We start from the raw sequence: 27,962 nt of genomic DNA, 5'->3' as shown, positions 1-27,962 counted from the left end.
AGAGGCCACAGGTTGGGGCGAACAGGAGAAACATAACAGGGCAACATGAAGGGAATATGGAAAGGGGCGGACGGGGGCAGGACACGAGCAATGAATGACAAGTACAAATATCTGCAATGTGGGAAGGAAATAGTCAGGGTATATTGAGACGAGGTTGCTCAGTTGATTAGATCAGGTTCCCTCAATCTTGTATTTGCTGCATCAAAACTACCAGAAGTACTGTTTCTGTAAACATTTTCATAATAAACACAAAAATGGAGTGAGATGATTAAAGCTCCATATGTCAGTTACCACTTTGCACCACCAGCAGCAGACTCATGTGACCTATGAACCCTGAACTCTGACCTTATGCATTGTGGGTTTTCAAATCACAGTTTCACTCCCTGCTAAAAGCTCGAAATTCCTGCTGTCGATGTTTCACACTGGGACACCTTCTTTGTATTGTTTCCGACTGCGCTCATAACTACATCTGCAGACTTTTTCCGGCTCTCACACGCACACACATGCACACACAAAGCCCTCTTCACACCTTGGCTGCCCCCACATGCCCCTCTGGCATTGTTTATAAAAGCATGTCCACTTAAGTGCTGCCCTGTCTGCCCTTTCTTGCTGTGGTGCCGATTACCCACATCCTGAGTCCACTTCACTCCCTCTTTTCTTCATTTGTTCCCCTCTGTCTCCATCCCATTGCACTCTCACTCGCTCCTCAGAGTATTCCCACTCCTCCTCCTCCTCTCCTCAACATGACATATTGAGGATTTTTCTTCCCAGCAAATACATGGCACACACCCCCTCTTTATGAATAATGTCAGTTAAAAACAATAAAATCAATCAAGCCTCTGTTCTTCCTTTTATCTTGACTTTATTGACTTTATCCTCTGTTCCACTGGCGAGCCGAGCTGCTGCCTTTCTGATCCCTTCTCTCTTTCATGTTTTGTCTTTCTTTATCTGGCTCCCTCCTGAGGTAATAAGCAGGCTGTATGGCTGGGAAGTGCACAGGAGAGGGACTTTCATGTCCCTCAGCCCAGGGATTAGGGTGAGCTGCACAGGGAAAAGTAATAAAGCCCCGCAAACCTACCGTCTGCTGCTGGTGGATGCTGGAATAGAGCCCAACTGCTGCTCAGTCTGCAAGCCTGGAAAAGCTAACATTTCCTGCATACACAACCGCCCGACTTCAGGCCTCTGTCGTCCCGCTGCCGCAGCAGCAAGTCATGTGGACGCCGCTCTTTGGAGCTCATGTATCCATAAATTTTCAACTGTTTGCACATTATGAAGCTATTTAGATAAAGCTCACTGGGAGGCTTTTTTTTCATTGCATACAGGTTCATTTTTCTTTTGATCAGATCTGGGCATGTTCTATTGCATGATTTTGGCAACCCGCGGGCAGTTTAGTGGAAGCAAAACTGATAAAACTTTGAGCAGAAATACATTTATTATGGAAAACATAAATATATAAATTATGGTCCTTTCTGTCTTTGTCCAATGGAAGCTCAAAGTAAAAGTTAGAAAAGACTGAGTGATAGCATAATAATGGCATTTGGTTGCATTGTGATCAACACCTAGTAAGCATGGACCCTGACTTACTGAGAACAATATCTTACATTGATGTGGATGTGAACAGTGGGGAAACATCAGTCTTACAAACAGAGCACCTGTCAGACTCATGGTTAATGATTCCACAAGCAGGCTGTGGGTGCATGATGCAGCGATCGCTGATACGGTTTCTATTGTTAATTTGACTTTCACTCGACTCATTTCACATTGCACAGTGGCTCATTATTTTGTCTTTTTCTGTTACTACTCAAACTTCCTCATTTCAACACAGGTGTTCTTGCATCATGTCTCCCTGGTCGTATATTCATCAAAACCGCTAAGAAAGTAATTGTTTGCGCTCGTCGGTCATGAGGATCTGCAGGCTGCGTTTCCAGGCCATCCTGGAGTGATCTTCATCATCTCTCCTTATGTTGAAAGGCTGGAAAAAAATTTAATTACACAGGGCGGAGTGATCACAGATTTGTCCTCCTGTCAACAGAAGAGTAAACGCCGACTACACAAGGAACCCATTCATGCATTTGTCGCTTTACTTCACTTGTTCATTCAGTCCTGGAGGTGGACTTTGCTCTGTCTCGGCTCCATATGTGTACTCGTGAAGCAGACTAGGCGGGTATCTTCCTTATCATTGAAGCGATATGATTGGAAAAAGCCTCATGTTGCGGCAAAAATTAGCGCAAGGACACACGTAGTCTGTCTGTCCATACACATTTAGGCACTTTTCCACTCATTAGTTGCACACACATACTTTGATATGTTTTGTGTTTAAAAAAACAGACAGTGCTTAACACAAATAGTACTTCGGCTACAATGTTCCCCTCCATATGAATTTGCCATATCTGAACTCTCTACTATTAAATCTTTGCTGTCTTGTGTCCAGGGAGCTGGTGCACTGATTTGTTCCTGGTCTCTTTCAACCTCTGACTTTTTTTTTTTGCTTTGTTTTGTTTTGTTTTGTTTTGTTTTGTTTTGAGGATTAAATTCACACATTTAATCACAACAAATGAAAGAAAAACATAATTCCTGCTGGAATATAAGTATGCATAATATATTTCATAACAAAAATAAAGCATCTTCCTGTACTGACTCTCACATATCCTCCTTGCACACATATATCCAAACCATATACAAGACTTGACATAGATCAGGTATACTGCAATATAATAAGAAACATTGCTGACAAAAAAAACAGCTAAAAAAATTGACACTGAGATTGTGATCTTGGTGGTTACAAAAAAAAAAGCAGACCGCACAGAACTCTTGCATGTCTTCAAAATCATATAAACACCTTTAGGGGTCTTTCGTATCTATCAGAAGAGACAGAAAGCAAATGTCCACACATATAAATAGTTTGTAAGTAGCGCATCTTCCATTTGAAAATTAAACTGTACATAACAGTTGGGCAAAGTCACAGATGACCAGGCGTCTCAGAGAGCATCCACTCTTATCTCAGAGCCAACATCCGAAAGTTCAAAATGATCGATGCTCCACAGTCTTTCCAAGAAATAAAGAACTTTCCATTTATCTCTGCTTTGTCCGGTTTCTCTCCTCTTCTTGCTTCCATTCTGTATGTGCAGGAGTCATTTAAACGTTGCCGAGTCGGAGCATGAAGACATCAGTTTCTCTGATCAAAATGTCTGGCAGTCCGCCCTCCAGGCTCTCTCCGCCCAGCGTCTCTTCTTCTCAATCAAGCTGCGGTACAGTTCAGTCTTACGAGTCGGTCGCACATCAGGGACAAGGTCATAATCACTGGTCACTGTTCTTTGCTGCTTTTTTTTTTCCTTTTCATTTCTTTTCTTTAAAAAAAAAAAGCACCTTTGGCATTGTATTTTTTGTTTTGTTGTTTCAGTCTCTCGATTTTACAGAAAAGTTTCTTTTAGGTTGAAGGCAGTGGGAGAGAGAGGACAGAGCAGGTGTCCTTTGTGGAGGCGTCCTCTGTTTAGGTCTCGCCCTCGCTGAAGTCCTCTGCTCTGATTGGTCTCACCTCACATCCACTGTGGGAGAAAAAGCTTCAATTAGTGTCTTTATTTTACATAAACAAGGCATGCATTTCACCACAGTTGAATCTATTTCTGGATTTAGAACCCAATTTGAATCTTGTTTTTTTTTTTTTTCATGCATTTCAAACAAATTGACACAACAAACAATCATGTTTCTGCAGCTTTCAAGGACAGTGATCTGTGGAGACATTATTCAGTCCCATGAAAGTACTGTGTGTTATTTTTTGCACACCCAAAGTAAAGCACAAGACAGAGACAAACTTTTTTGTTTTGAAAACACAATCTTTTTTTCTCTTTTAAAGGGTGATGACAAGATAACAAAGTGAAGGAGAGCAACAGTAAATAAAGACAAAGGGGTGTCTCTTCAAATGTGAAACCAGACAAACAAAGGTTTTCATTACAGCAATAAGAGTGTAGCAACCACAAACAAGCACAACACTGACACAAAGCAGATTTATGCACTGTTCATGCTCGGCAGGCCCAAACAACATGCAGCACTGGGGTTCAGAGTGTGGTACTCTTTAGCCCTTCCTCTTCTCACACTGATTGGCTGTGAAGTGATTGGTGACGGTGATTGGCAGGCCCTATTTACACTCTTATTGGGCCATTGAAGCGCCAAGAGGTGAGAGAAGGTGACAGCGCTCAAGTCCTACCTGTTCCCCTCACAGCTCTCCAGAGGGCTTTGGGTAATGAGAGCAACATAATTATGTCACCAATAAGTCCTTGCTGGGCCTTAGCTTTTTAGGTTTCCTTTTTTTACCCTTAGCCCTAGGGTGGCCTGAAAACACAAAGTCAGGGAGGGTGGACAGGAAGGAGGGTTAAAAGAAAGCAGGAAGCAGGGTTTATGAAACAGGAAGAGGCACGGACAGCCCTGCGACAGAAGCAGAGAGTGCAACGATATCACACTACTGAAGATGCCTTATCAGCACACATCACAGGACTTATCTACCCAGCAAGAGAGAAAGCCTTTAGATCAAGGCATTGGCAGATTTACCTGCAGCTACCTTAACACACACATTGCCAACACTTTATACACACATCCTTATTCTCATCCCACAACACACAAACACACAAGCTTGAGGGTATTGCGATAGCAGGCCACCACATAAATGTTCAAGAGTAATTGTAGATGAAGTTCATTCAAGCTAAAAAGCGAGACAGACAAAATGAGAGAGACATAGGACAGTCAGGAAAGGAGAATGTCATGACTCGATGGGGTGAGGGTGTGATTCTGCTCTGAGACTCATCCTCAGAGGGGGTTTTCTCTGTGGAGATGCCATGCTGGAACATTGTGTTGGGGCGATGTGCAACAAATCCATTTACCTGTTTCTGCTTCTGAGTGCTCCACCACATGATGCTGTGATGTGCACACACACTCCAGGTGATCTTCTAATCGCACAAAGACCTCTTTCAGCTTGGGTCTCCTCCTCACGTACTCCACTTTGGCTACCTGAAGAGAGGAAGAGTTGAAAAATGGATAATTACATTACAATTTCTGGCACATCAGTGAATACACGCAGCCTGTGCTCGTCTTCAAACAGCAAGACTCAAAGTTCTGTGACTTCATTAACCAAGTGATTTAAAAATAAATAAATAAAACAAGGCACTGCTTTGCCTCGGTGTGCTTGGAGTGTGACGGCAGCATTCCTCACAGGCTGATTCATTGGGTTCCGCTTGTGTGCTGCATGGACTCCAGATCGGGTGTGTAACTGAATGGAGTGTATGACCCCCTCTTGAGCAAGCTCAAACAAAGGGAGAGGAGAGATGACGTGAAGGAGGAGTTGTTGTGCGCCCTAAGGCCTAATCAAAGGTTTACTCTGGCAGGAGAAGAGAGGCAGGGATACCCCCCTGCCCCAGGCCTGGAGCATCCACATCCAGACTGACACACACCTTAAACTCTCTTGCATTGTCCCAACACGTTTGCTTTAAATCACATTTCTTCATGGGTTATGAAAAGTGCGTTTTAGCTTGGTTACAAAAAGTAGTTTGCTATCTATAGTAAGATTGGGAAATAGAAACACATACATTTTTACGAATACAGAAAAGCAGTCGAAATATTTCTCGCCTTTCAGGCAACAGGTTTTTCGCTTCGGGCTTCCATTGCTGCTCCCCACCCACAAGCCAGTGATGAAAACGACCAATCCGCAGATGGTTATGAACACGCAATAATGATTAAAGCTCTGATGAAAGCTCAATAGAAGAGGTTGCTCAGAGGTTATGATGCTCTTGCTGGGTAACTCAGAGGAGGTGGCCACATGCTTTTCTCTCTCTCTGATCCGTGTGCCAAAGGCCGGTAGCCTCCCGATCCACCACCGAAGAGCCTCAGGGCCCCATGGAAACAATATCTCCTGCTCCACCGATCCTACTCACTGCACGAAGGAGGATATTGACCGACAATCTTCCAGCACTCTCTGGTGTTATGAACAACACACTTCGGCTCGAGGCTAACACACACATGTAGAGGGGCAAAACTGATGAGAGGCTTTTCTTCCTCTATTCCCAGGATGGCTTCCCGCCAAGGCCGATTCTCGGTGGCGAGTTAGTCATGCAGACAAATGAACATACCAATCCCTGTCTGATAAAAAGAAGTACAATGTTGACATTCACACAGAGAGCAAAGCCTCATCTTAGGGCTTCAACAATGGCCAGAGGGTCATCCGGTGGGCCTGAAACTGAGGCCAAAAGAAGTGAGGAACCAGCAGTTTCACCAGCCACTCTTTTACAACTGCCTCTGACCGTGGAAGAGGAGAAAGAAGAAAGGGAGTGAAAAGAGGGTAAGCAAGCAAAGGGAGGTATGTGGTGAACAAACAGCGGACAATGGTGTCTGGGCTAGTGGCGAGGTGTTTGCTGTTACCGAGCGCTGACATGGAGAGCGGGTGAAAGGCCACAGCGAGGAAGAACTTAATGCAGGAAGGTGAACCACCGGTCTGATTGGGAACACTGGAGAGTGTCTATGTGTCTATGTGTGTGTGTGTGTGTGTGTGTGTGTGCGTGCGTGCGTGCGTGTAGGCAAACAGAAGAGGTTATTTGAGGAATAAGGAGGAGGGACCAGCCGTGTTCATGGATCGCATTAGATGAAATTCATGTGTTACCTATTAACTTTTCTTTTCTGTCTCACCCAGTGGAGATATTTATTACATTAACCCTGACAGGAGAGATAGAGGAGTTATTGGAGATTTATTGTGATGAACCGAGAGGAGCAGACTGCATCACAAGACGACTTAAGTTTCCTAAAAAGAGCCCATAGCTGATCTTGAATCAAGAGAGAGATATGAAAGCTGCAGCTGTCTCAATGGACAGCTATGCTGCCGTGAGTTTCAGGGAATGTCTGCGCGAACTGATCGCCAGCAGGAAACCTTGAGAGACAGTCTGACGATTACAACTGACACTGATCGTGAGGACTAACACACAAATAAACAAACAGCTATTGACTGAAAGATTCAGCAGTAAATCCACTAGATAGGAGGCAAGAGGTGTGTCTCCTTTCCCTTCACACAGCAGGGTTAGAAACACTCCCTGCAGGAGTTGCAATTCACACAGATAAATACATACTTGCATATTTTGCAACCAATGTATATTTTTGTCCGACTCTTCTCTTTCTGCTTGTGACAGTTGTTTTCACTTTCTTTCCAAGTATAATGTGTTGAGTTTTAGCCACTTCTTCACCTCCACATAAAAGATCACTGGCTTCCTTTTTGGCACTGAGTCAATGACTTCCCGCATAAAACATACATCAGAAAAAGACCCCCATGCTACGACAAGGGGCCCCACATTCTCTTTGTATAAATCAAACTGCTCTAAACTCCTTAGAAAGCCTGGGCCCTGAGAAAAAGTCCCCTGAGTGGCTGTGGAATGACATCCGATCCACGGGGTTGGGGTGAAGCAACGGGCTCTGGGAAGCGCACCCGCTTGGTTTGTCCCCAGTGTCTCCACAGCCCTCTCTGTAAAGCCAATTGTCCCACTCGGGTTAATTAGGAGATCCCTGAGCACACAGCGTTGATGAGACCATGATGGAAGGGAAAGTTTTTACAACTGCCTTCCAAGGAAAACACAGCAGGGATGTGGATGTACACTGCAGGGCCATCATGAAGTGGAACAGTAACTGAATTGAGTGGGAGTAAAAAAAAAAAAACCCAAACAAAACCCCCCCCCCAAAAAAAAACAGATGGAAACAGACAAACTGGAGTGGCAATTTATGCATCAGGGGACAGAATAGGCTAAATTAAATTTGTTGGCCAGACAATTTTATATATTTACATCTGAGTTTCCCCTCCTTTGAAGTGCAACAAAGAAAAGATTCTGTCCACGCGCAGCGACCACAGAACATCAGCCAGGAAAGAGCACTGCTGCTGCCCTCTGCTTCAACCGCCTCAACACACACTTGGGGTGGTGGGGTTATCACAGTGTGGAGGAGAGAGGAAGCAGGGAGGGTATTTATCACGTCCCACACAGGCCTCAGATGCTGAAAAAAGGCACTTCAGAGCACCCCGCCTCCCCACTTGTTCCTAGTTCTCACACAGCTACACTCCTGTCAATGCATCTCCAGATGTGAGCCTCTGTCTTCCCCCTTACCACATCATGTTCTGTGCTCCCCTATGCCTGCAGCAAAATCACGCAATATCAAATATCAAAGAGGTTAAAAATGAGTATAATTTCTCACAGACTTCTCAGAACAACATAGAAGAGAGAAAAATATTACTTAAAAGCACTTAAAAGAAGAAAAGGCCAATTTGACTTTAATGAGAGGGGGCAACAAAGATAAAGTAAAAGGCCCTTGATGGAGTATTAGATTAAAGAGAGGGAGATTGCTCTGCTTCAGGGATAAAACAATAAAAGCGAGTAAATTGCAGATCCAGGACTGAAGGGATCTGTGCAAAGAGGAGATGCGGCAAAAAGAAAATGAAGTCACTACGGACAAGGGAAAGGGAGGACGGAAACGAAATAATGAGGAAAAATACAGAAGTGGAGTACAATTTGATTAAAATGCAGCGCGAGTCTTCCCGCTGGAGCTGATGCATTCCAGCCGGCGGAGCGGTAGCCAAACCCTCCAGCTTCTGGCCTGGTCAGGACACTCCCATGATCTGCGACCTGCCCCCCACAACCCCCTGCTGTGGTTACCACGCACACATTTATACACATACAAACTCCCTCACCCTTCTTCATCTCGCTGCAGAGCTGAGTGAATCAAAGGGGAAATAATTCACAGCTGCAAAGGACTTCAAACAAGGAGGCCCCTCATTCCAATATGCTGCATCCCCCCTATACCGCACCCTTCAGATGATCATAAATCATTCCCACTGTATCATTGTCTTTTTTTTTTTTTTATTTATGAAACACCCTGTGAGTTAAGGTTCCAACCAACTGTGAGGCTCCTACTTCCTACGACAACCAATGCCAGTGCAACTGCCAGTATGTGTGTGTGTATTTGAGTGTGTGTTTGTGTGTATGGGGTCAGGGCCAGGGCTAGTGCCGAGAGATGTGTGGACCCCCACACTCAGCACTGAGGCTGTATCCACCTGGCCTCTGTCAGCCTCCACTTTGATCCAGAAGCCATCAACACTTCATTACTCTGCAGCCCGTCTTCCTCTCGCTGCCACTTCACACAAATGGCCTTGTCCCTTCACTGCGGTTGAATAGTTTGCACAGCACAGCGCTGACTGCACTCTCTCTCTCTCTCTCTCTCTCTCTCTCTCTCTCTCTCTCTCTCTCTCTCTCTCTCTCTCTCGCTCTCTCTCTACTTCACCGGTGCATGTGCTCCTCTTAGGATTACAAAGATGTGCACTGATGGCCTTCTTTGACCTCTGCAAAACGATTGTGTGTGGCCTCTAAGGGCAGCTACAAAACCAAAGTGAATGAGACGAACGGGACTGCTCCATAATACACTCCAGATTGGTCAGATCACAACAGACTCTAGAAAGCTCATCTTATCGTTGGTTCCAGTGGTTTTAGTTGTACTCATTATGCATTATTTTCATAAGAATTAGACATTTTCATTTACATTGTGGTAATCACAAACATTGAAAAAGACTCATTTGCTTTCAGGAAGTGACTTGTTCTCAGAAAGACATATATCTGAAGTGGTATTTTGTGTAAGTCACAATATATTTCTGAAAGTTGACTCTCACGTGTACTGCAGAAACCTGAAGCGTTAATGAGTGTGAGGATGAGTGGCAGGTCTATTCTTTCCTAGTGTCATGCCCTGTTTACTCAGCCCCAGACATAGAAAACAGACACACACACATATATACATGGAAACCAATGTGCAAAAGAATGCATGTGCATGTCAGAATGACTGGCTCTCCCTCCAACACTCTTCCTCACTGCTTTCTGTTCAAAATCCCCTGTTGTTTTATTGTGCAGATCATCTCGCAAACCATGGAACCAAAAGCACTGAAAAAATCATCAGGGTTACTGGACACGGCTGCAGCTGTCGGCGCAAGATATGAGAGGGATGAGCTGATGGAAAGACGGAGAGTTCAGGCAAAGGGGGCGAGAAAGCCAGAGAGAGAGAGCATTAATATTAAGAAGGATTAAGGAGCAATAGGATTCATTATTTTAATGTCCAATATGTTCCTGGAGTTGTCTTTGATAAAACATGTGAAGGAAAAGGCTTGAAGAATGGAAACGATACATTGTGAGAGATGGAGTGGATGACAAGCAAAGGAAGGAGAAGGAGGAATGCTGAGATAATGCACTCCAAACACAAAATCATTGTCTCATGGCCAAATCAGCCTCTCTCTTCCTGTCATCTCTTTCCACTGCTCTTTTAGTTGCTTTTCCTATTGCCCTGAGCATCAGGTTTCTGAACGCTGGACATCTCGAACTGGCTATCCTACTGCACATGCATACTCCTCTGTCTTTTATTGTGTCCTTTTATGCCGAGGCATGCAGTCAACACAAAAACAATATCACACACGCAGATATATTTATCACAGAGATGAACCAAAACTGCAACAAAGGAAAAGAGAAGTGTAACAAAAATGTGAAACAATGAAAATAGGGAGAAAACAAGGCAGAAGGAGAGAAAGAAGGAGACTTTACTCTTGGCCTATTTGCCTCCCTCAAGCAAGTCCTATTTAAAGTAGCTTTTTATTGCCCCACTGATCAGGACAGACATCAGTACAGTACAGGGCCTGTAGAAACCAGTTCTTTACTTTGTTTGAAGTCCATAGTATTGATAGTGTGAAGGAAAGAAAGAAAAGAGAAGAGGAGGAATAAAAATGCATCATGGCATGGTAAAGAAACAGAAAGAAAGTGTTCCTTTTCCCATCCTTGAAAAGAAACAAGTCAGGCCCAGAGTAGACGGACAGCATTTTTAGCTTTCTAATAAATGAAAGTCCTATTTAGACACACTGCTGAGGGGACAGAAAAAAAAAATGTTGGCATGAAACAATGTTTCTCTCTCACAATGTGGTGAATGTCTTCTGAAAGAAGAGAGCCCTGACAGATGCCCTTTCCAGGGATAAAAGTCTGTTCAGCCCTCTCTGCCAGTGGCTGTAACCACATGAAAAAAAAAAAACCTCAGAAGGGACCCTGCACACCATGCCTGAAGGCCCTGCTCAAATCTGTGTAACTTGTATTCAATTTGTTCTCGGTGTCATGAGGGGGACACAGACATAAGTCGCATGGATCATGGCATTCCAGGAATAACTGAATCAGGCTTTATAGTGTCTTGTGCGCCATTGTCAATTTCTCTCCATCCTTCCACATCCCTGTGATCACAAACAAAGCTCCTTTTGGGGATGACAGACACTGAGCGGCTGGCAGGCGAAGAGACAGATGAGTTTGCATGCAGACGGACAGACGCACAGGACCGCGCCGTATATCAGGGCTCTTTAGCGCTCCATGAGTCAGCATTTCTGACCATAAACGCTGAGCGCTGTGAGCACCATCCTGTCAGTGCTGCCTTGTTGTTTTTAATCCGTGAATAAAAGAGGACAGAGAGAATATCCCTCCAGTCTGTTAAGAGATCTCCGTGAACTGTGCCAGTACGATTGATATTTATTACCCTGCTCATCGAGTGAGGCGGCACCTTTAAAGCCAAACAGGAAGATGGGAACGGGAGAAAGAAATGTTCCAGTGCCAAGACAGGGCAAGATCGCAATGATTACAAAGAAGAGACAAGAGAGAGTGTGCAGATGGACTCGATGAGAAACAAAAACACGGTGAGAGTGTTCCAGGCTGTCCTGTTTATTCTCCGGTTGTCTGGTGCTCTTACAAAACAGACCACATAACTCCCATACCTCCAAACAGGGCCATGCACAGGATAACTAGCCACAGTGTAAATATATCAGAAATACATCTCAGGTCCCAGCCACTGTGTCTCCCCTGATCCTTACCAGGCGGACATGTTTTTAAGCAACCAATGCCAAAGAGCCTCTGAGAACAGTGCAACCCCCTTCTATCCCTCCCTCCTTGTCTTTGTCACCTTGTCTGGTCTGGGTTCGCAGCCTCCAGAAAAAGACAAAGAGTCAAATTAATAGGGAGCAGCCGTGCAGTAGCCAGTGACACTCAGACGAGACACTCTCTCTTCTCCTGTTTTGGCTCTCTCTCTCTCTCTCTCTCTCTCTCTCTCTCTCTGTCTCTCTCTCTCTCTCTCTCTCTCTCTCTCTCTCTCTCTCTCTCTCTCTCTCCACCGCTCCTCTGCTTGTCTTATATCTGGCAGTAGAATCCCTCCCGGTCTATCCTTCAACAGACGCCTTGGCTGAAAGTGCCAACTCCTTGTCCCCTTTCCTCGCTCTTCCTCCCCTGGGACAGCCTTCTTGGCCTCTTCACCAACATTAGATGGAGGATGGGGAAGTTTCTCACACCTTGTTTAGAACCTGGGTTATCAACCTGATGAGAGGGTTTTTGGTTGCCTCCATGTGGGAGAGTGGCGTTTGCGTTGCGGTAAATGTAGCGTGTCTTACCTTAACGGTGCGGTGGTGCTTGCGGGAGGGGTGACAGCGCATGTTGCTGGTGTTGCAGCAGCCCGTGCAGCGCTTCACCTCCACACAAGGCGGCCATATCAGGAAGTTGGCAGATGTGGGATCCACCTGACTCCTGGGGATCTCGTAGATCACCGTTCGCGTCTTGCACACTGCGGGGACGGCCTCCTCCACTGGAAGACAGAAAAGGGAGAGAGACAAGCAAGAGTTGATATGTGTGGTTGGTGATACTTTCTGATGACATGCATGTACTGATTGTTGTAATCTGTCCATTTCACTCACAGCTGCTTCATGCATTCCTTTGCTGCTTATAATTTGATGACTCACTTAATGTGGGAGCTATTCGTCTTACCACAGATCACTCCCAACTCTGTTTAAGGCCGTTAAGAAGACAAGCTTCCCAAAAAGCTGATCTCATATCGGCTAAAGAGGTTGGGAGTCACTGAGACCTAAAAAAAAAGTGTTCTTTTGTTCAGAGCTCTCAGTGAGGTTAATGCAGCGTGACTAGTCTAGAAAACCTTTATGTGTGCCGGTGGGAAATATCTAACGGCCTTTGACCCCGCTGGCCACAGTGAAAAGGGGAAGGCACTGAGCACTCAATTCACATTTAATGCTCTGACATGCAATCGAACCTAAAGATTTGACAGAGAGTGTACAGTGAGACACCATTATATCGTAAACCTGATATGTCCATCATGCAGGGAATGTGAGGGCTTTTGTAGAGATCTGCCAAAATGGTATACTGTGTCATACTCTTATGATACAGCCCACATACATGAAATGTGAGCCGCCACTTCATTCTGTGTTGCGTTAAATGCTGCGCTGCCTGGACAAATGTAACGAACACGCAGTCGGTCTTAACACACACATCGCACACCACATGGTAATCTCCGCACCTCGATCAGATATCGTACCGCGTGGCGTTTTATGAAGAAATCTGACTGAGGGCCCAGGCGAGCTGCAACTTGAACCCTGAATGCCTGGAATTTCCACACTCGAGGATATAGTTCTCTCCTGAAGTGTGTGTCTTAGAAGTGCAAGCCTCTGGCCAATTTAAAGCCTTCATGTCAGACGTACTCGTCAACCTCAATCGCCAGTCTTGTTTCCCATGATTCCTTGATTGCCATAAATAATAGGTAGATGCCTTCATTAGGGTTCTTTTCGTCCACAAAGAGCAGTACAAAAGCCACAAACTATAAGCTATGTTTGAAATTAGTTTACAGTGATCGGTTTCATCTCGTGGGAACTCGTATGTCAGTAGTGATATTTAATATGCAGCTTATTTTTAGGGACATTTTTATACTGCGATGGTGTGCCCAGTTGTAATGTATATAGTGTCAAGTGTAATCATGATGCAATCTCAGAGCAACAGCGTGCACATTGTGTTGATTCAGTCTCACCAATGCTCCTCTTGCGTCGGCTGTGCAGCTGGGAGCTCTTCAGGTCATTGTAGTAACCGTGATGATTGGAGTTGTTTTTATGGTGGTTGTGGTGCTGCTTGTGGTGCTTCGGCTCCTCGATGACATCGTTTCCCGTACCTCATCAAAACAGAAGGCCGCCATATTAATAATGTCACACAGAGAAGAGGGAACACACACATACATACACAAACAGGCGGACACGCACGCAATGCTTATTCAACCAATAAAAAAAGCTATGAGTCTCTAACCACAGCTGTAACTGTAACGATGATAAATGATTGTAATGGGAGGCTTGTTAGGAGACTGCATATGATCTGCCGCTGCTGTTTTTATATACCTTGTCCACAACAAACTGTGGGTTCAGTTAGTCACCCAACCATAATGAAACAGTAACTTCCGAGTGCTTTCTGGTGCTGTTTGTTTGATTGTGGCCCAAAGGGCTTTGAGTTCCCTTCGACATGGAGGATGGCAGGCTGGGTGGCAAGGTAAGTGCTGATGATGTCACAAATTGAGATAAACAGTCCAGAGTACACAGGGTGCAGGCATGAGGCATGCGGCATGGTTTTACACAGACCTATGTGTAATTGCAAGCTTTATGTGTCAGCCGCTCTCAGTCTGACTGAACTTTCCCAGCAGGAATAAAGTAGCTATGCGCAGGTGAGTCAGCATACTCCTTCAAAAACAACCAGCTTTCGCAGCAGGCACACAAGGGCCTAAAGTGGTCATTTGACAGGTGGTACTCAGCCGCCATTATTCCTGTGCCTAATTAGTGGTTTCATGTCTCTCATTTACCTGGAATTGTTTGCTTTTTCAATCATTCAGTGGCTTGGAAAAGTACATGTTCTGTAATGCTGCAGGGCTATTCTATTAAAGCCTTCTAACTCCATTCCAATGCAGCCAGTTCAACTTTTTCACAGTCATGGCCCTCTGATAAAGCTTGCTTGTTTTGGTCCCCACCCAGAATCTAAGGTAGATGATGGAAAAGTGCCACGGCTGCAATAAAATGATAAAGCTTGTCTGAAGGGTACAGCCTTTTCCCAAAGAACAGAGTCTGAGTGTTTGCTAAATGGGTGGGTCTACCTGTCTGTATGTACAGCATATCCACCCCACTTGACAAACACAATCCTACACCTGTACACTTAAACATAAACACATACTGTCAATTACGCAAACTCCTCTCGTTATTCTCCATAACATGTTAAAACCCAATGTACACCAGCACAACAAAGCTCAGCCAAAGGCAAACACATTCCACGCTTCCAGCTCCCTTTGTGCTCTGACCAGAGTCATCTGAAGGGATTTCCTCAACCTATACAAGTTCCTCCTCTGGGATTGGTTGCACGTTTGCTTTTTGATGCCTTCATTTTCCATTTATGTCAGGTTTCACTCACAATCCAGTCCCTTCAGTGAAAGTTTCCGTCCAACGTGTCGAGCAGTCAGTCAGACCTCCAGTGACCCAGAGCCGAAGGTTCACAGAGGGGAAGTGTTGACTGGAGCCAAGGCTAAGCGCAACAGGCTGTAATACCTACATTCAGAAGGACACATGCGCATACTGTACATGAGCTGTGCACTATTTGAAGTGCATGACATATGCACTAAGACACACACTGACTCTGTTTGCTGCACCGCCAGGAGGACTCGCTGTCATTAGCAGTCAAATGTTCATACATGCCAACATTTTAACACGAAAGGTCACTGACTCCCACTGAGCCTTTTCTCTTCAGTCTCCTGAAGACAGGAGTGAGGGAGGGTGTTACACCAACGACCACCCAAAGATTGTTTTTGTCTAATCTGAGAGGAGAAAGAGAGGCAGGACATAAAGAAGTCCTTTATGAACTACAGACTCCTATTTTCAGCACACTAAAAGGTTGTTGTGGCTTTTTCCCCCCCTTCATCTCTGGATTCAAAGGAAAAACATAGAAAATATGGAAAGGAAATGATCAGAGTCATTGAGATGAGTTATGGAAAAATTTGGGGAAACAATCAGGTGACGAGAAGATGTCAGAAATGGATTTTCTCCTCTGCTGGTTCCAGGTGACTGAAAAGGTACAAGACGGCCTGGAGCCTCATCACACTGAGACAAGAGAAACGAGGAAAGGAGACAGTCTTGCGCCATGAATCAGGCTTTCACGACCAGCAAAATGACTCCCTCCCTGTTACTCCTGTTTTTTTTCTTTCTATCTCTTATACAAACAGTCAACATGTTGACCTCTGGTGATAAGTGACACAATAATTCTCTCTCGTTGTCACTCTTCCTTGTTGTGTTATTGCAGACAGCAACAATTTTGAGTTGACAGAGTTTAGGTCATGTGGACAACAGGTCGTCCCCTGTGGGTGTGACCGCAGGCAACAAGAAATCTGCTCGGTGAACTCTGCAGGTGTGAAGGCAGTGCTGCCAACTCTACGGCAGGTAAACACACTGCCAGCCTGTCAGAAACAAGGAGGATTGCACAACAACCGGCGGCCTCTCTCAGTGAGGCAGGAACACAACCTCCAGATTCCCCTCGCTCCCTCCTCCTCCTCCTCCTCCTCCTCCTCCTCCTCCACCTCTGCCCCATGCCAAGAGTCAGGTTCCCTTTTCTGTCAAAGTCCTTCAGTGAGAGAGATAAGAGCAGGCAGGCTAGGGGCCACCTTGGGAGAGAGAGGGATCGAAACGAAGGATAGCGAGGAGAGGAGCACCTTCGGGGCCAGACAGCCATCTGCCGACTTCCACGGGGTCATCTCATCTGTCAGTCAGAGCTGAAGACGCCATCCTCATGAAAGCACATGCAGGCCTGCAGTAAATGCAGCACACTGCAGCCTTCCAGTGAGTTAGACAGCAATGTGTCTTTCTAACAGGCCTCAGGTATTGCTATTCTCTCAAAAAGGAAATTACCTATATTTCACTCAATAAAATACTAAACTAAATGACAATGGGGGAGCCCATGTGTTGCATCACCTTACAGGTGAATAAATACACCTCGGCCTTTCATGTTCCTGCCCCTGTTGTTACACCACTCCATGCACAGTTCAGTGTATATCGGTAGCCTTGCGTCCATCTGCAACAAAAGCTCTGAAAATACCCCGCAGGCTGGCGTCAAAAGTCTTTTAATGGGCCGGCCAGAGCCGCCAAGCTGGCCCTCAGACAGATTTATGTCCTCGTAATAATAATCAGCCTACTAGTGTTACCCCACAAAACATTACTCTGTTTGAAGAAAGACATGTTAATTCAATTATAAACACCTCTTCTCATGCTAGAGGCACTCCGGGGATCTATTCCAGGCGCGGCGTGTCGAGTGATCACTGTTGTGGAAAGCAAACTGGTTTGATTGTGAATTAATAAATGGAAACCTTTACTGATGTGGGGCTATTAGTCCTAATTGATAGGCACTCCAGAAAAGCAAACTCATCCTCACATAGAAGAATACTTAATGAAAGATCAGTCCCCATGCTGCTTTGCGGAATATAAGTTTGGAGGTTGCTAATGATCTGTGACCGGTGAGGCAGCTTACATCATTTGGACTGTTAAAGCAAATTTAGTAATTACCTACATCAACAAAGCTTTACGGCAAAGCCTTGAATTTGGTGCACAGCCAGAACCTGTGTAAATAAAGGCTCTTGTGAACGCAAACAGCCTCTTGCAGTGTACTCCTGTAACTTAATCTAAGACAGTCTGAGACTGGCTGGTCCCCCGCCATGGAAGAAGCAGCACTTAAACCAGAGGAAACCCGCATGACCTGCGGGCTGACGTCTCTATTTACAGGGCAACAAATGTGGCAGTCCTGGGATAATAAAGCTGTTCATGGCAAGTAACAAGAATATGCACAAACAAATGTCTCGGTGACAGTCCACTTTGTCACATATAGACGGTAAAAGCTCGTGTCTCGGTTGCAGCTTCTGCAGTTGGCAGTGTTCCTGAAGATACAGATCCATCAGCAGTTTCTTTTGCATGCCACCCAAGCTCACTTTCAGGAAATACCACTTATCAGATCCCAAAAAATTGTGCCAACACAGCATTAAGTTGCTATATCTATTTGTTTACTAAACTAGATAAAGCTGCAGAAACAATGAAGTCAAAACACCTCATTTCATCCAGTGTTACTCAAACATCAGTTATTAGTAGCTGCATCTTATATGTGGCATCTGTGTATGATTGTTACACAAAATGTTTTAAGCCACCCAATCCAGGAAAGCCCCTGTGTATATTGTTTTAAAAGAAAACACAAGGAAAAGAGCTTGCACAATCCTTAATTATCTTAGATGCTGTGCAATCGTTGGATAACTGCAACGTAATTAACTTCATCAATCGGCCATCACATGTGGCTTTCGCTATAATAAATCTATCAAAACCCTCCATAGGCATCTCTTTTTAGGTGTTTGCATAATAGAGTGCACACTTTTCCCGCTGACAAAAACCACTTTTTTTTTTTTTTTTTTTTGCAATCACAGTGCAGCTCTTTAAATGCCATTCATTACTTGGCTGTTAGACCACTAATAGCAGGCTCACTTCTGAACAGCATCCAGACCGTCAGAGGCTTCAAAGTGGAGCCAAAATCACAGGTCATTAGTTTGAGAGTAGCAAGAGGCAGAATTTACCTACGGAGTCAATCTCCAGTAGCCGCTGGAGGTCGCTGATGCTGTGGATTTCACTGTGGGACAGTCGGTCTATCAGCTCCTGGGGAAACTCCACTTCCTTTTAGAGGGGGGGCGGCAAAGAAACCAAACAAGAGATGAAGGTTACACATGTGTCATGTTAGTGTAATTCTTTGTCTCTATAAATAAAGGGTGGGCGTTCAAACAACTATCATGGACACCAGAAAGGTTTACAGCTCTGTGCCAACTCAGAGGTCTTCCCCGTTGCCACACATTTTCCCTCATCAATGGGTAAAAAAAAAAGAAAAAAAAGAGCGAGGAACCCCCTCAGAAATGATGAAATGAAAGTGGTGCTTTTTTTGCAAGACAGCAAAAATAAATGCTTCGTCAATGCTTTTTTTTTTTTTTTTTTTAACAAAAACGTTACAATAAGCAATTTTTTTTAATCCTTTCTTTTCTATCAAAACAATTACACAAACTGAACCCATAAAATAATCATCTGTCATTTATTATTTACGGTGCATATCATGCTTCTTCGGAGCGTTTTAAACAGTATATTTTAAAGATCTAATTCATGTAGCACCTTTGCGCTCACAATCCAAAAATGTGTTTTATTTATTTATTTTTTCCTGGGTTTTTTTTGTAATGGATCTGCGAGACAGCTCCTGTCTCCGTGCGGGTAAACGGCGCCTCAGCCGCACACTTTGCACTTGTTGCGGTCCTGCAGACACCTCAAGTTGAGAAGCAAGTCTTGCAGTCCCACAGGAACACGGGCTATTTTTATCAACCCTTGCGCGGTTCCCATGAAACGCGCTGAGCCCAACCAAAACGTTTGCCCAGTTGGCTCGGGCTACAAACAAATTTGGCACAAAAGCCAAAAATAACTGTGATAGGAGTCCAAATGCGGACGCGAGGTGCGCTCTCCAAAAGCGCGTAACCGCAGTAGTCAGTCCCACATGGTTTCCGTGATTCTGATGTTTAGCGTCTAAACTATTTCAGTCTGAACTTAATATACAATCTTTAATGAAATACATTTGATCAACAAACAAACAAACAACAAATGCGATGCTTCTATGTAGCTCAGTCTAGTCACAGGGTTCATCACTTTACAAGATCCCTCTCACTCTTTACGCATCAGGTTGCTGTGTTGTGCGCGCAGCTCTTAGGGACATGCGCGCACAGTTGGACCTTTGCACCCTCGCAGAAATAAAACCCCACACCACTATGTCTGACATAGATCCAAAGAGACACGCTCTACCCGACCCTCGGACCGTGTGTGGAAGGCCCGGTAACTTTACCTCAGCGGTGGCCAGCAGTAGGTACGTTGTCCACAGCAGGAAGTAAGAAAGTGCGGTTCTCATTTCCTTTTAATTTTGAATTCACCCCGATCACGAAGAAGGTGCTAAATTGTCGGAGCCCCAGAGTCGCTCCTGGCTCCAGAGGATCCACAACCATCCCCTCGGGGGGAGAAACCGGAGTGTCAGAGCAGCTCGGGAGGCTCAGTTGGACACTTGGTGCTGCACTTGCTTGCACTTGTGAAATCCTGAGCCTGCTGGAGGTTGATTCTTGTTATTCACATTGGATTGCGTCCTCTTGAACAAGCGCTGTACTGCAGCTCGACATGGTTCCTTAAGCGCAAATGAAACAATCCCAGGAGACCAGCCTGATGCGCATTGCACTTGTCCTTCACCTTCTCATGGAAAATACACTTAAAACTTTTTTCCAGTTTCAAGAAGAGAAAAAGAAACGTGTCCCTTTTCTGTAAGAGGATATTAGACAGGTCTAAGACGCACAAATATCAATATTTTAATGTTAGTAGTTAATAGTCCGAAAAGATTATAATCCAAACGAGCAGATGCCCTCGGAGAGTCATAAGGCAGAAAGTTGTCCGTGCTATACTACCCAGAGCCTGTCTTGCGGCAGTCAGTACAGGTCCTTGGCAGTGGAGGACTCTGGAGTGAATGGTGTCGGAGCGCCTCTGAGCTGCTGAATATAGAGAGCCAGCAGCTCCGTGCCCATTGCGCCTCCCCTCGCGTTTTGGTGATCATGCATCCATTCAGCGAGGGGAGCTGGTTGGCTGCTTGAATGACTTAAGACTCGAGAGCACGTCCCCATCCCCCCTCCAGTGTGTGTGTGTGTGTGTGTGTGTGTGTGTGTGTGTGTGTGTGTGTGTGTGTGTGTGTGTGTGTGTGTGTGTGTGTGTGTGTGTGTGTGTGTGTGTGTGTGTGTGCGCGCGCGCGCGCGCGCGCCCAATATAGCAATTCGAGCTGCAATCAATATAGATGATCTGTGAGAGGTTATACTGTAAAAAATGCAACTAAAGAAAAACCCGTTCTGAACGGATGAGAAAGATGAGAAATGTGATCGCTTTTGTTCCTCATTGTTGAAGACTGATGCAAAGATTGAATGAATGATGAAATGCAATGAGAGGAAGTTCCATTCGTCCATCTGTTGATCTGAACATTCATTCCTGGAAAGTTTTTCACAGAGCTCAAGAGGAAGTTATATTTAATGACTCAGAATTTGTTTTGGGTTTTTTTAATTGTCAGAATGACAAAGCCTAATGGAAGGATGGATGGATGGAGATGTACTTGAGTTCAAGTCCATCCATCCATCAGTCCAAAACAAAAAATTAAAAGATAATATGAATGATTACAGTGACCAGACTTGTGTGACTGTGTATGTGTGGGGGTGCGGTGTGCTGTGTGCACGATTTCGGGCCACAGGAAGCACCTACTTAACGGCTGGTTCGATGGACTGGTCCGGACTTGTCCTGAGGAAGCTGGAGGCTGCGTGGTGCTGTGCTGATCTGTGCTGGGAGGTCTGGAAGGAAAGCCTCCGGGGCCTGATAAAGGAGACATACCGACAAGAGCAGAGTCACAGGCAGACAGCACACACACACACATTATCAGCCAGAGGTGACAATCAGTAGGGAGCTACAGGTCAGTCGACCAGGTGGTCTGAACCCTCCACCTTGTGCGTTCAACTACATCGCATAGCACAAGGCCTGCCTGAGGGCACTGCGGGCTGGAGAAAGCTCTGCAGCAGATGGTGGAGTTATTAATGTATTTTAAAAGACCCATGAAGTTCATTTTAGGATGGCACCAGTGCTGTGAAATGAATTAAAACTTTTTTTTTTTATGATGAATTTCCCTCTGACAGAAATTATTTATATGACACACTGCTCCTATTGAAACTGCCCGGTAAAGATTTACTGTCCCACACCGATTATTCATTTCTCAGATGCAGATTCCACCAGCAACTGTGCACAATGAGAAATGTCCTACTATGGCAAGATGACGGTTAAAAACAGATTCCTCCTGACCTCTGTGTGACAGGCACCGCGCTGAGGTTGTGGTTACATCACAGGTCGGCGTCTCGGCTGCACTCTCACTCAGATGCACGAGTCATGTTTCTGGTGGGTGTCCGGTTCACATTGTGATGAAAATGTCGGGAGTCAGAGGAAGAGATGAGAGAGCCAGACACAGAGGAAACGAGAGTCAGCAGGCCAGTGAGTGAAGGAGTTAGTAAAAGGAAAATGATAGCAGGTGAAAGTGAATCACAGCTGTTTCTTTATGTTGTTCACTTCAGTGTGTTTTTGTCACTCTGTGCAGCATCATGTAGATAGATGGATGGATGGATGGATGGATGGATGGATGGATGGATGGATGGATGGATGGATGGATGGATGGATGGATGGATGGATGGATGGATGGATGGATGGATGGATGGATAGATAGATAGATAGATAGATAGATAGATAGATAGATAGATAGATAGATAGATAGATAGATAGATAGATAGATAGATAGATAGATAGATAGATAGATAGATAGATAGATAGATAGATAGATAGATAGATAGATAGATAGATAGATAGATAGATAGATAGATAGATAGATAGATAGATAGATAGATAGATAGATAGATAGATAGATAGATAGATAGAGGGATGGATATTTCAGTGGAGAAGAGAGAAATGAAAAACCAATAGAAAAAATTATTTTCTTTTTCTCTCACCTCCCTTTTTTTCTGCATTTGCTGCTGAGCAACATGTTTACTGGCAACTGAGGCCTGTGTACTGAACAACATTAACCCCATTAAATGATTTTATAGATGCTGGTGCATAGTAAATCTGGCCATAAAGACTCTGCGGAGAGGACGCTCTGAGTGCGGTGATGACTCCCGTTTTGCCTCCGGGCCACACATAGTTCCCACTAAGAGAAGCACAGGAAAAAGAGGCATGGCGGGGGGGGGGGGACTTTTGAGGAATGCGATAGATATGAGTTGTGTTCCCTTTGGGGAATAGGTTTGTCTGGATGATGTTTGAATCATTTATTTCCACAGTAGGGAAGAGGAGATCCTTACTGTTGTCTCGAATTAATAATTTTTTCTTTTGTTTTTAATCATCAAGGTCCAAGAGGACTCCAGGTGTGAGGTCAGACCATCGATACACGTCACTGCCATAATATTAATGAATGCCATGTGTCACAGTACAGTAAGTGTTAAAAGCCACACATTATCATCCATAACTCAGCCGTATGCCAGTGCAGCCGAACTCTGACCCTGCAACGAAAGCAAAGAATCTCACACTTCAGTGCGCTGCAGCACCATAAAAAGATAGCAGAGCCGACAATAGAAACTCGGCCTGCTGATAGCTGGATATTCCGGATCATTACACTCACAGTGACTGGCGTGTTTCTTTTTATATTAAAGTTATAACAAGTTTTTTCACTGGGCATTCCCTTTGTATGGCACCTTATCATTTCACAGGTCGAGTGGATTGCCTTGCAACAGAGAAACAAACACAGGTTTTAACCTGGTGTTTCCCCTCTGCACCACCCAACCTCATCATGAATGAGTCACGGACAGCAGGAGCAGGCCCTTTGTAGAGGAGAGGGATCTCCTCCCTCCACCTCAGGGTAGAATTAGGCTCCGCTAACGAAAGCCCCGACTGGCTCATCAGTGTCGATGATGACAAAGTCGATGCCATTAGTGGGTTGTGTCTTGATGTTTTTAGCACCGGTCTGCGTGTTATTTGACACGAACGCTTGTAATGTAGCTATTAGAAGTAGCGGTAACATTTATGGTTGGGTTACTCATGTACACACACGGGTAAGTAATTCAGGTAAAACTTTCCAGGAGTCAAAGGTACATTCCAGCGGCTGGTAGCAATATAAATTGGACTTGGAAATTATCCAGAGCACAGTGCATTCTCAGGGCAAGGATTAGGCACATAAACAAGCACATATTTACATTTGGATGACTCTAACTAACACACACATTGAATACTAAGTAGTGAGGAGAGGCAAAGTATGGAAGCTCTCACTACTGGTCTTAGATGCAGCTGCTCTTTTATAGAGACGATTCCTGGCAGCCATTTACAAGACTTCATCTCTCTAACATGCAACCTGAATGAAGTGGTCTGTGGGGCCTCCCCACTCCCCTCTGGACCCCCCTTTTATTTAAGGCGCTATAGGTGTGCAGGCATTCAGAGGGCACAATACCCAACTGCTCTTTCATGAGTCCCAACTGCAGTCAAGTCCAGCTCTGGCATCAGAAATGACTTCCCATGCACACATAAATGCACAAAGCTGGAGGTATACGGTATGCAGGGCAAACCTCCAGCTGCAACACATTATACATTAATGCAGCACACTTCAGTTGTTAAGGGACCACAGGATCCTCTCTGTGTGATCTACAGATCTGTCAAACTGGGCTCTGCTCCTGTCATAACTCTGCTTTGACTTTTCTTTACGACGTCCTCTTTTGTGGAAGCTATCCTCAGAGGGCTAAAGAAACAGGGAGACAGTGTAAAGGAAAAATGACACAGAAAGGAAAATAGGAGAAGCAAAAAAATGTGAGCGCTTGTGTGTGGTTGTGTTTGCGCAGATCTTGCAGAGTCAGCATCCGTGTTCGGTGAGCCTCACACTATGACTCTCTTATTTAGATCGCAGATGGACTTCTCAGCACAACAGGGGAGAGGAAGCATCAAACAGCTTTGCAATGCAAAACCAGGCGTGTAGCTCTCCCAAACACTGAGATATAAGATGCACATTTGGGAACCCCAACATGTACACTCACACACCTGCAGTCTTTCATGTGCATTCGTCAATTTCCTCGAATGTACGGACAGGCAGACATGAAGCAATCCGGGCACAAGTCCTTACAAGCAGCTCCCCGTCCCCCCTAACCCAGCTCATTTTCCCCTTTAAAACACTGCCTCTTTATTCTCTATGAATGAAAAAAAAAACACACACTCTCTCTTTCTACACACACTCACTCAGAAAACAGGGGACTTCCAGCCACTAAGAAATAGCAGCATAATTGGCGGTGCTCTGTTGTCTATCAAGACCTGACCTTTTCAACATGTGTGCTGCGTGTTGGGAGCAGTGGGAACCAGCGAGGAGGAAGACAGGGGTCTCCCCGGCTCTGTGGTGGTCTGACCCAATCCCCTCCTTGTTTCGCTATTCCAACTCCCCCCAAAAAACTCTGGGAACTCCCACTGTGTCCGCATGTTGAGTTCAGAGGAAAGGAGGGAGGACGTGGCTCACCCACAAATCAGCCTCTTGGCAGGGGGAACATCAAAGGCGGTACAGGACGACGTGGAAAAGGACAAGCAGGAGAAAGAGCTGCCCTGTCTCACTGTAATCCCAAAGGGGATGGAGGAAAATTTGAGGTCTATGTGTGGAGCTCAGACATTATAGTGGCACAAATGTGAGCTCCCCTGCTAGTGCCAGTGGGAAAATAGCCGACTGGTTTTGCCTTACATGATTCTGGCCCCCGAAACGAGGACATTAAAGAATGAAACATATACAGGGACATTCTCATAATAAACATATGGGAATTTACAGGATTACGCTTCTCTGGTAAGTGGAAAGATATGGCTCAGAGACGCTGACAAAAGTCATCCAAACAAATATGCAGAAACTATATCAAGGGCTGATAAAGTAGGTGAAAAGTCCATGGGAGAGCGTTATCTAAAAAGTAATAAAACCAACATTATATACTAAATTAATTGCTCTTCAGCCCAATGACGAGTCACCTGAACGGTGCTACATGACGCTCAGCTCTCATGGGGGGGGCACGAGAAGCTGTCCTCAGAGATGCATTAGCAGACTATAAGCTCATAACGAGTCCAATTGGCATGTCAGATGGGGATTTTTACTTTACCTCGCTCTCTCTATCTTTCACTCGCCATAGGCTGCCAGGCTTACTATGTAGAGACGCTGAGATAAGAGCACTATTGGTGGCTGCTATGATGGTGCTGATGTATGGGATTAAGGAGAGTTTTCTCTGCTCTACTTGAGTGACACGAGCTCGCCCTGCTGCAGATGAAGAGGGAAGAGGAAGACTTGGATGAGGGCGTGAGGTGATGGGGAAAGAAAACACCCTGGATTTAAATATATTTAAAACTAGATACCTCTGGTCACTTGTTCTACAGCAAACATTCTCAGAGATTTTCCTCAACATAGTGCGATTCCTATAGCAACCAGCTTAATTGAGCCATGAAAGTACTTTAACTCCAGGAGAGAAGCCCTACCCAGTTTATGGGCCATACTGTGAAGCTGTTTCGCACACATCATGGTAACGATTAACAGTGGTTAATGTAAGCCCACGACCCCAACGAGCTCCCACAAAGCTCCCATCTGAAAACAGCACTAGGGTTCCTTTAAAAAATAATTACATTGGGTCTTTGGGTTCTTTTATTTTCATCATGAGGGCTATAAAAATAGTACCAGCTCTAATCTGACTGTATGTTGTCAGCGGATGTTTGTCAGCAACTGAGAAAAAAAGTTGATGATGAACAAGTAGGCAGGAATTCTGGGATATCTGGGCCTCACAAATTAAGAAAAGAAAGATTTTTCAGTCTTTTTTTCAGCCTGATACTTCATCATGATCAGACCAGAACCATAATCACACCTCCCCTCCTCTTCCTCCTAATCATCCTCTCTTAGGACTCAAGATGAAGCGTTAAAGATCCTGAGGCTGGCGAGAGATCACAACATACTGATAATCAGCAGGAAGTGTCTCCATTATGAGCTTAAAGATAGGAGAGAGTGCTCTCTGGTTACACCTCTCACTCAAATCCACACATTCCTCCAAGGTTTAGGAAGAGCTGGGTCGCCACTGAGCTGGGTACCGTAAGGTTTTAGGGGAGAGCTCGGCCACCCTCAGTCCGGCCGCCGTTTCCACCCCGGGCATTGCTCCATCTGCAGCTGGGACATTCAACGGATTGTGGGTGCTTTAGGAGGTCTGTGATGTCTCGGGTGGCCTGACAATCAAAAGACATCAGACAGCTTTTGCCGTGTGACTTTGCACACCTGCAAAGAGACGTTGTATGTACGAGAGAGGAAAGGCTTCTTTCGGATGCACACCCAGTGAAACATTCATGTTTAATCGCCGTTGACTCTTGGCGATGAAACCAAATCCCATCCAGACATCAAACAATGTCAACGTACAGTGAAGGCCCTAATTTGCTGCATCGCACTGCAAAAGCTGTCAAGTGATTTAGAAACCTGAGAGGCTTCAAATGCAGGAAACGTAATTGTCTGAACTAAATCATCAGCCGAAAATGTCTCGAAGCTAAAAGGTTTATTGCCATTACCTCAGAGGGTTTCTGAGACTATTTCTTTTACAGTACAACGGGGACTTCTCCCTCATCACATTCCTTCATCTTCCTAATGTGATTAGAACGGCGCTTGACTACTTTTATGATCCGCACTCAAAACTCTAATGACTCCTCTGAGAGTAGGAGGGACTGAAAAAAAGAAAGAAAAAAAACCCCCAGAACAATTGAAACAATTGCTGAGCTGCCTCTCCGGGGAGAAAAAGTCAGAGCTGGAGTGAAGAGATGGATTGTGCTGGGCTGGGATCAATGTGGGCAGGAGATTGCAGAGTCATGCGCATGATGGAATATTTCACTCAGAAAAATGCTTCTTGACTTGAGGCTTTTTTGTTGTTGTTTTTTTCTTCCTTTCTTTTCATTTTCCTCGACCATGCAAAATGTCAGGAGAACATCTTAGTCTTTTGTTTGTTTTTTCTACACATTGTTTGGAGACGAGTCACACAAAAGTTTCATTTGCTGGGAAAAGCTTTGAAACTGAGGCCAAAAGTGAGCCAAGTCACCGAGGCTTGGTCTCAGTGTTGGTACATGTATACATGTGAATTATTTACTTGTCGTCCAGCAGGAAATGAGAAACGATAACAAGCTTGGGAAAGAAAAGTAGAAAAACAAACAGATGGTATCTCGTTCCCTCTTTCATTTCTCTTTCTTTCTCTCTACTTTTCTGTTTGTCTACAAGGGTCAAATTTAAAGGCAGCAGCCCGACTGAGACATTGTTTCAGTCTAAATCGTATTGAACTGTTAGATAGTGAATCGAACTTAACTCACCTGTAAGAAAAAAAAACTGTCTTTATTTGTTGTGAAACAAAAATGGTGGAAAGCCTTTTGAAGGTCGAGTGGAAAAACCCACAATGTCCACTTCAAC

The 27,962-nt window shown here is 44.8% G+C and overlaps 1 protein-coding gene across 1 annotated transcript; it reads right to left on the bottom strand.

Annotated features, from left to right (window-relative positions):
• Positions 1-1,523: 1,523 nt before the first annotated feature.
• On the bottom strand, positions 1,524-20,404 carry pdgfab (platelet-derived growth factor alpha polypeptide b). The gene is made up of 6 exons (XM_080511771.1): positions 19,770-20,404; positions 18,475-18,571; positions 13,879-14,016; positions 12,461-12,651; positions 4,875-5,001; positions 1,524-3,545 (listed from the first exon to the last, which is right to left on the bottom strand). Exons 1-6 carry the CDS (start codon positions 19,830-19,832, stop codon positions 3,532-3,534), a joined length of 630 nt encoding a protein of 209 aa, XP_080367897.1. The 5' UTR covers positions 19,833-20,404; the 3' UTR covers positions 1,524-3,531.
• Positions 20,405-27,962: the final 7,558 nt, after the last annotated feature.

The sequence above is a fragment of the Blennius ocellaris genome (assembly GCF_963422515.1).
Source record: "Blennius ocellaris genome assembly, chromosome: 16".
Classification (NCBI taxonomy): Eukaryota; Metazoa; Chordata; class Actinopteri; order Blenniiformes; family Blenniidae; genus Blennius; species Blennius ocellaris.
Note: the sequence above shows the minus strand (reverse complement) of the source record. Positions and strands in the feature narration are given on the sequence as shown.

Coding starts and splice junctions, on each gene's coding strand:
- pdgfab (XM_080511771.1), bottom strand. CDS start 19,832: ATGAGAACCGCACTTTCTTACTTCCTGCTGTGGACAACGTACCTACTG. Junction 18,572..19,769: donor TACTGCTGGCCACCGCTGAG/GTAAAGTTACCG, acceptor CCCCTCTAAAAG/GAAGTGGAGTTTCCCCAGGA. Junction 14,017..18,474: donor ACTGGAGATTGACTCCGTAG/GTAAATTCTGCC, acceptor TGTTTTGATGAG/GTACGGGAAACGATGTCATC.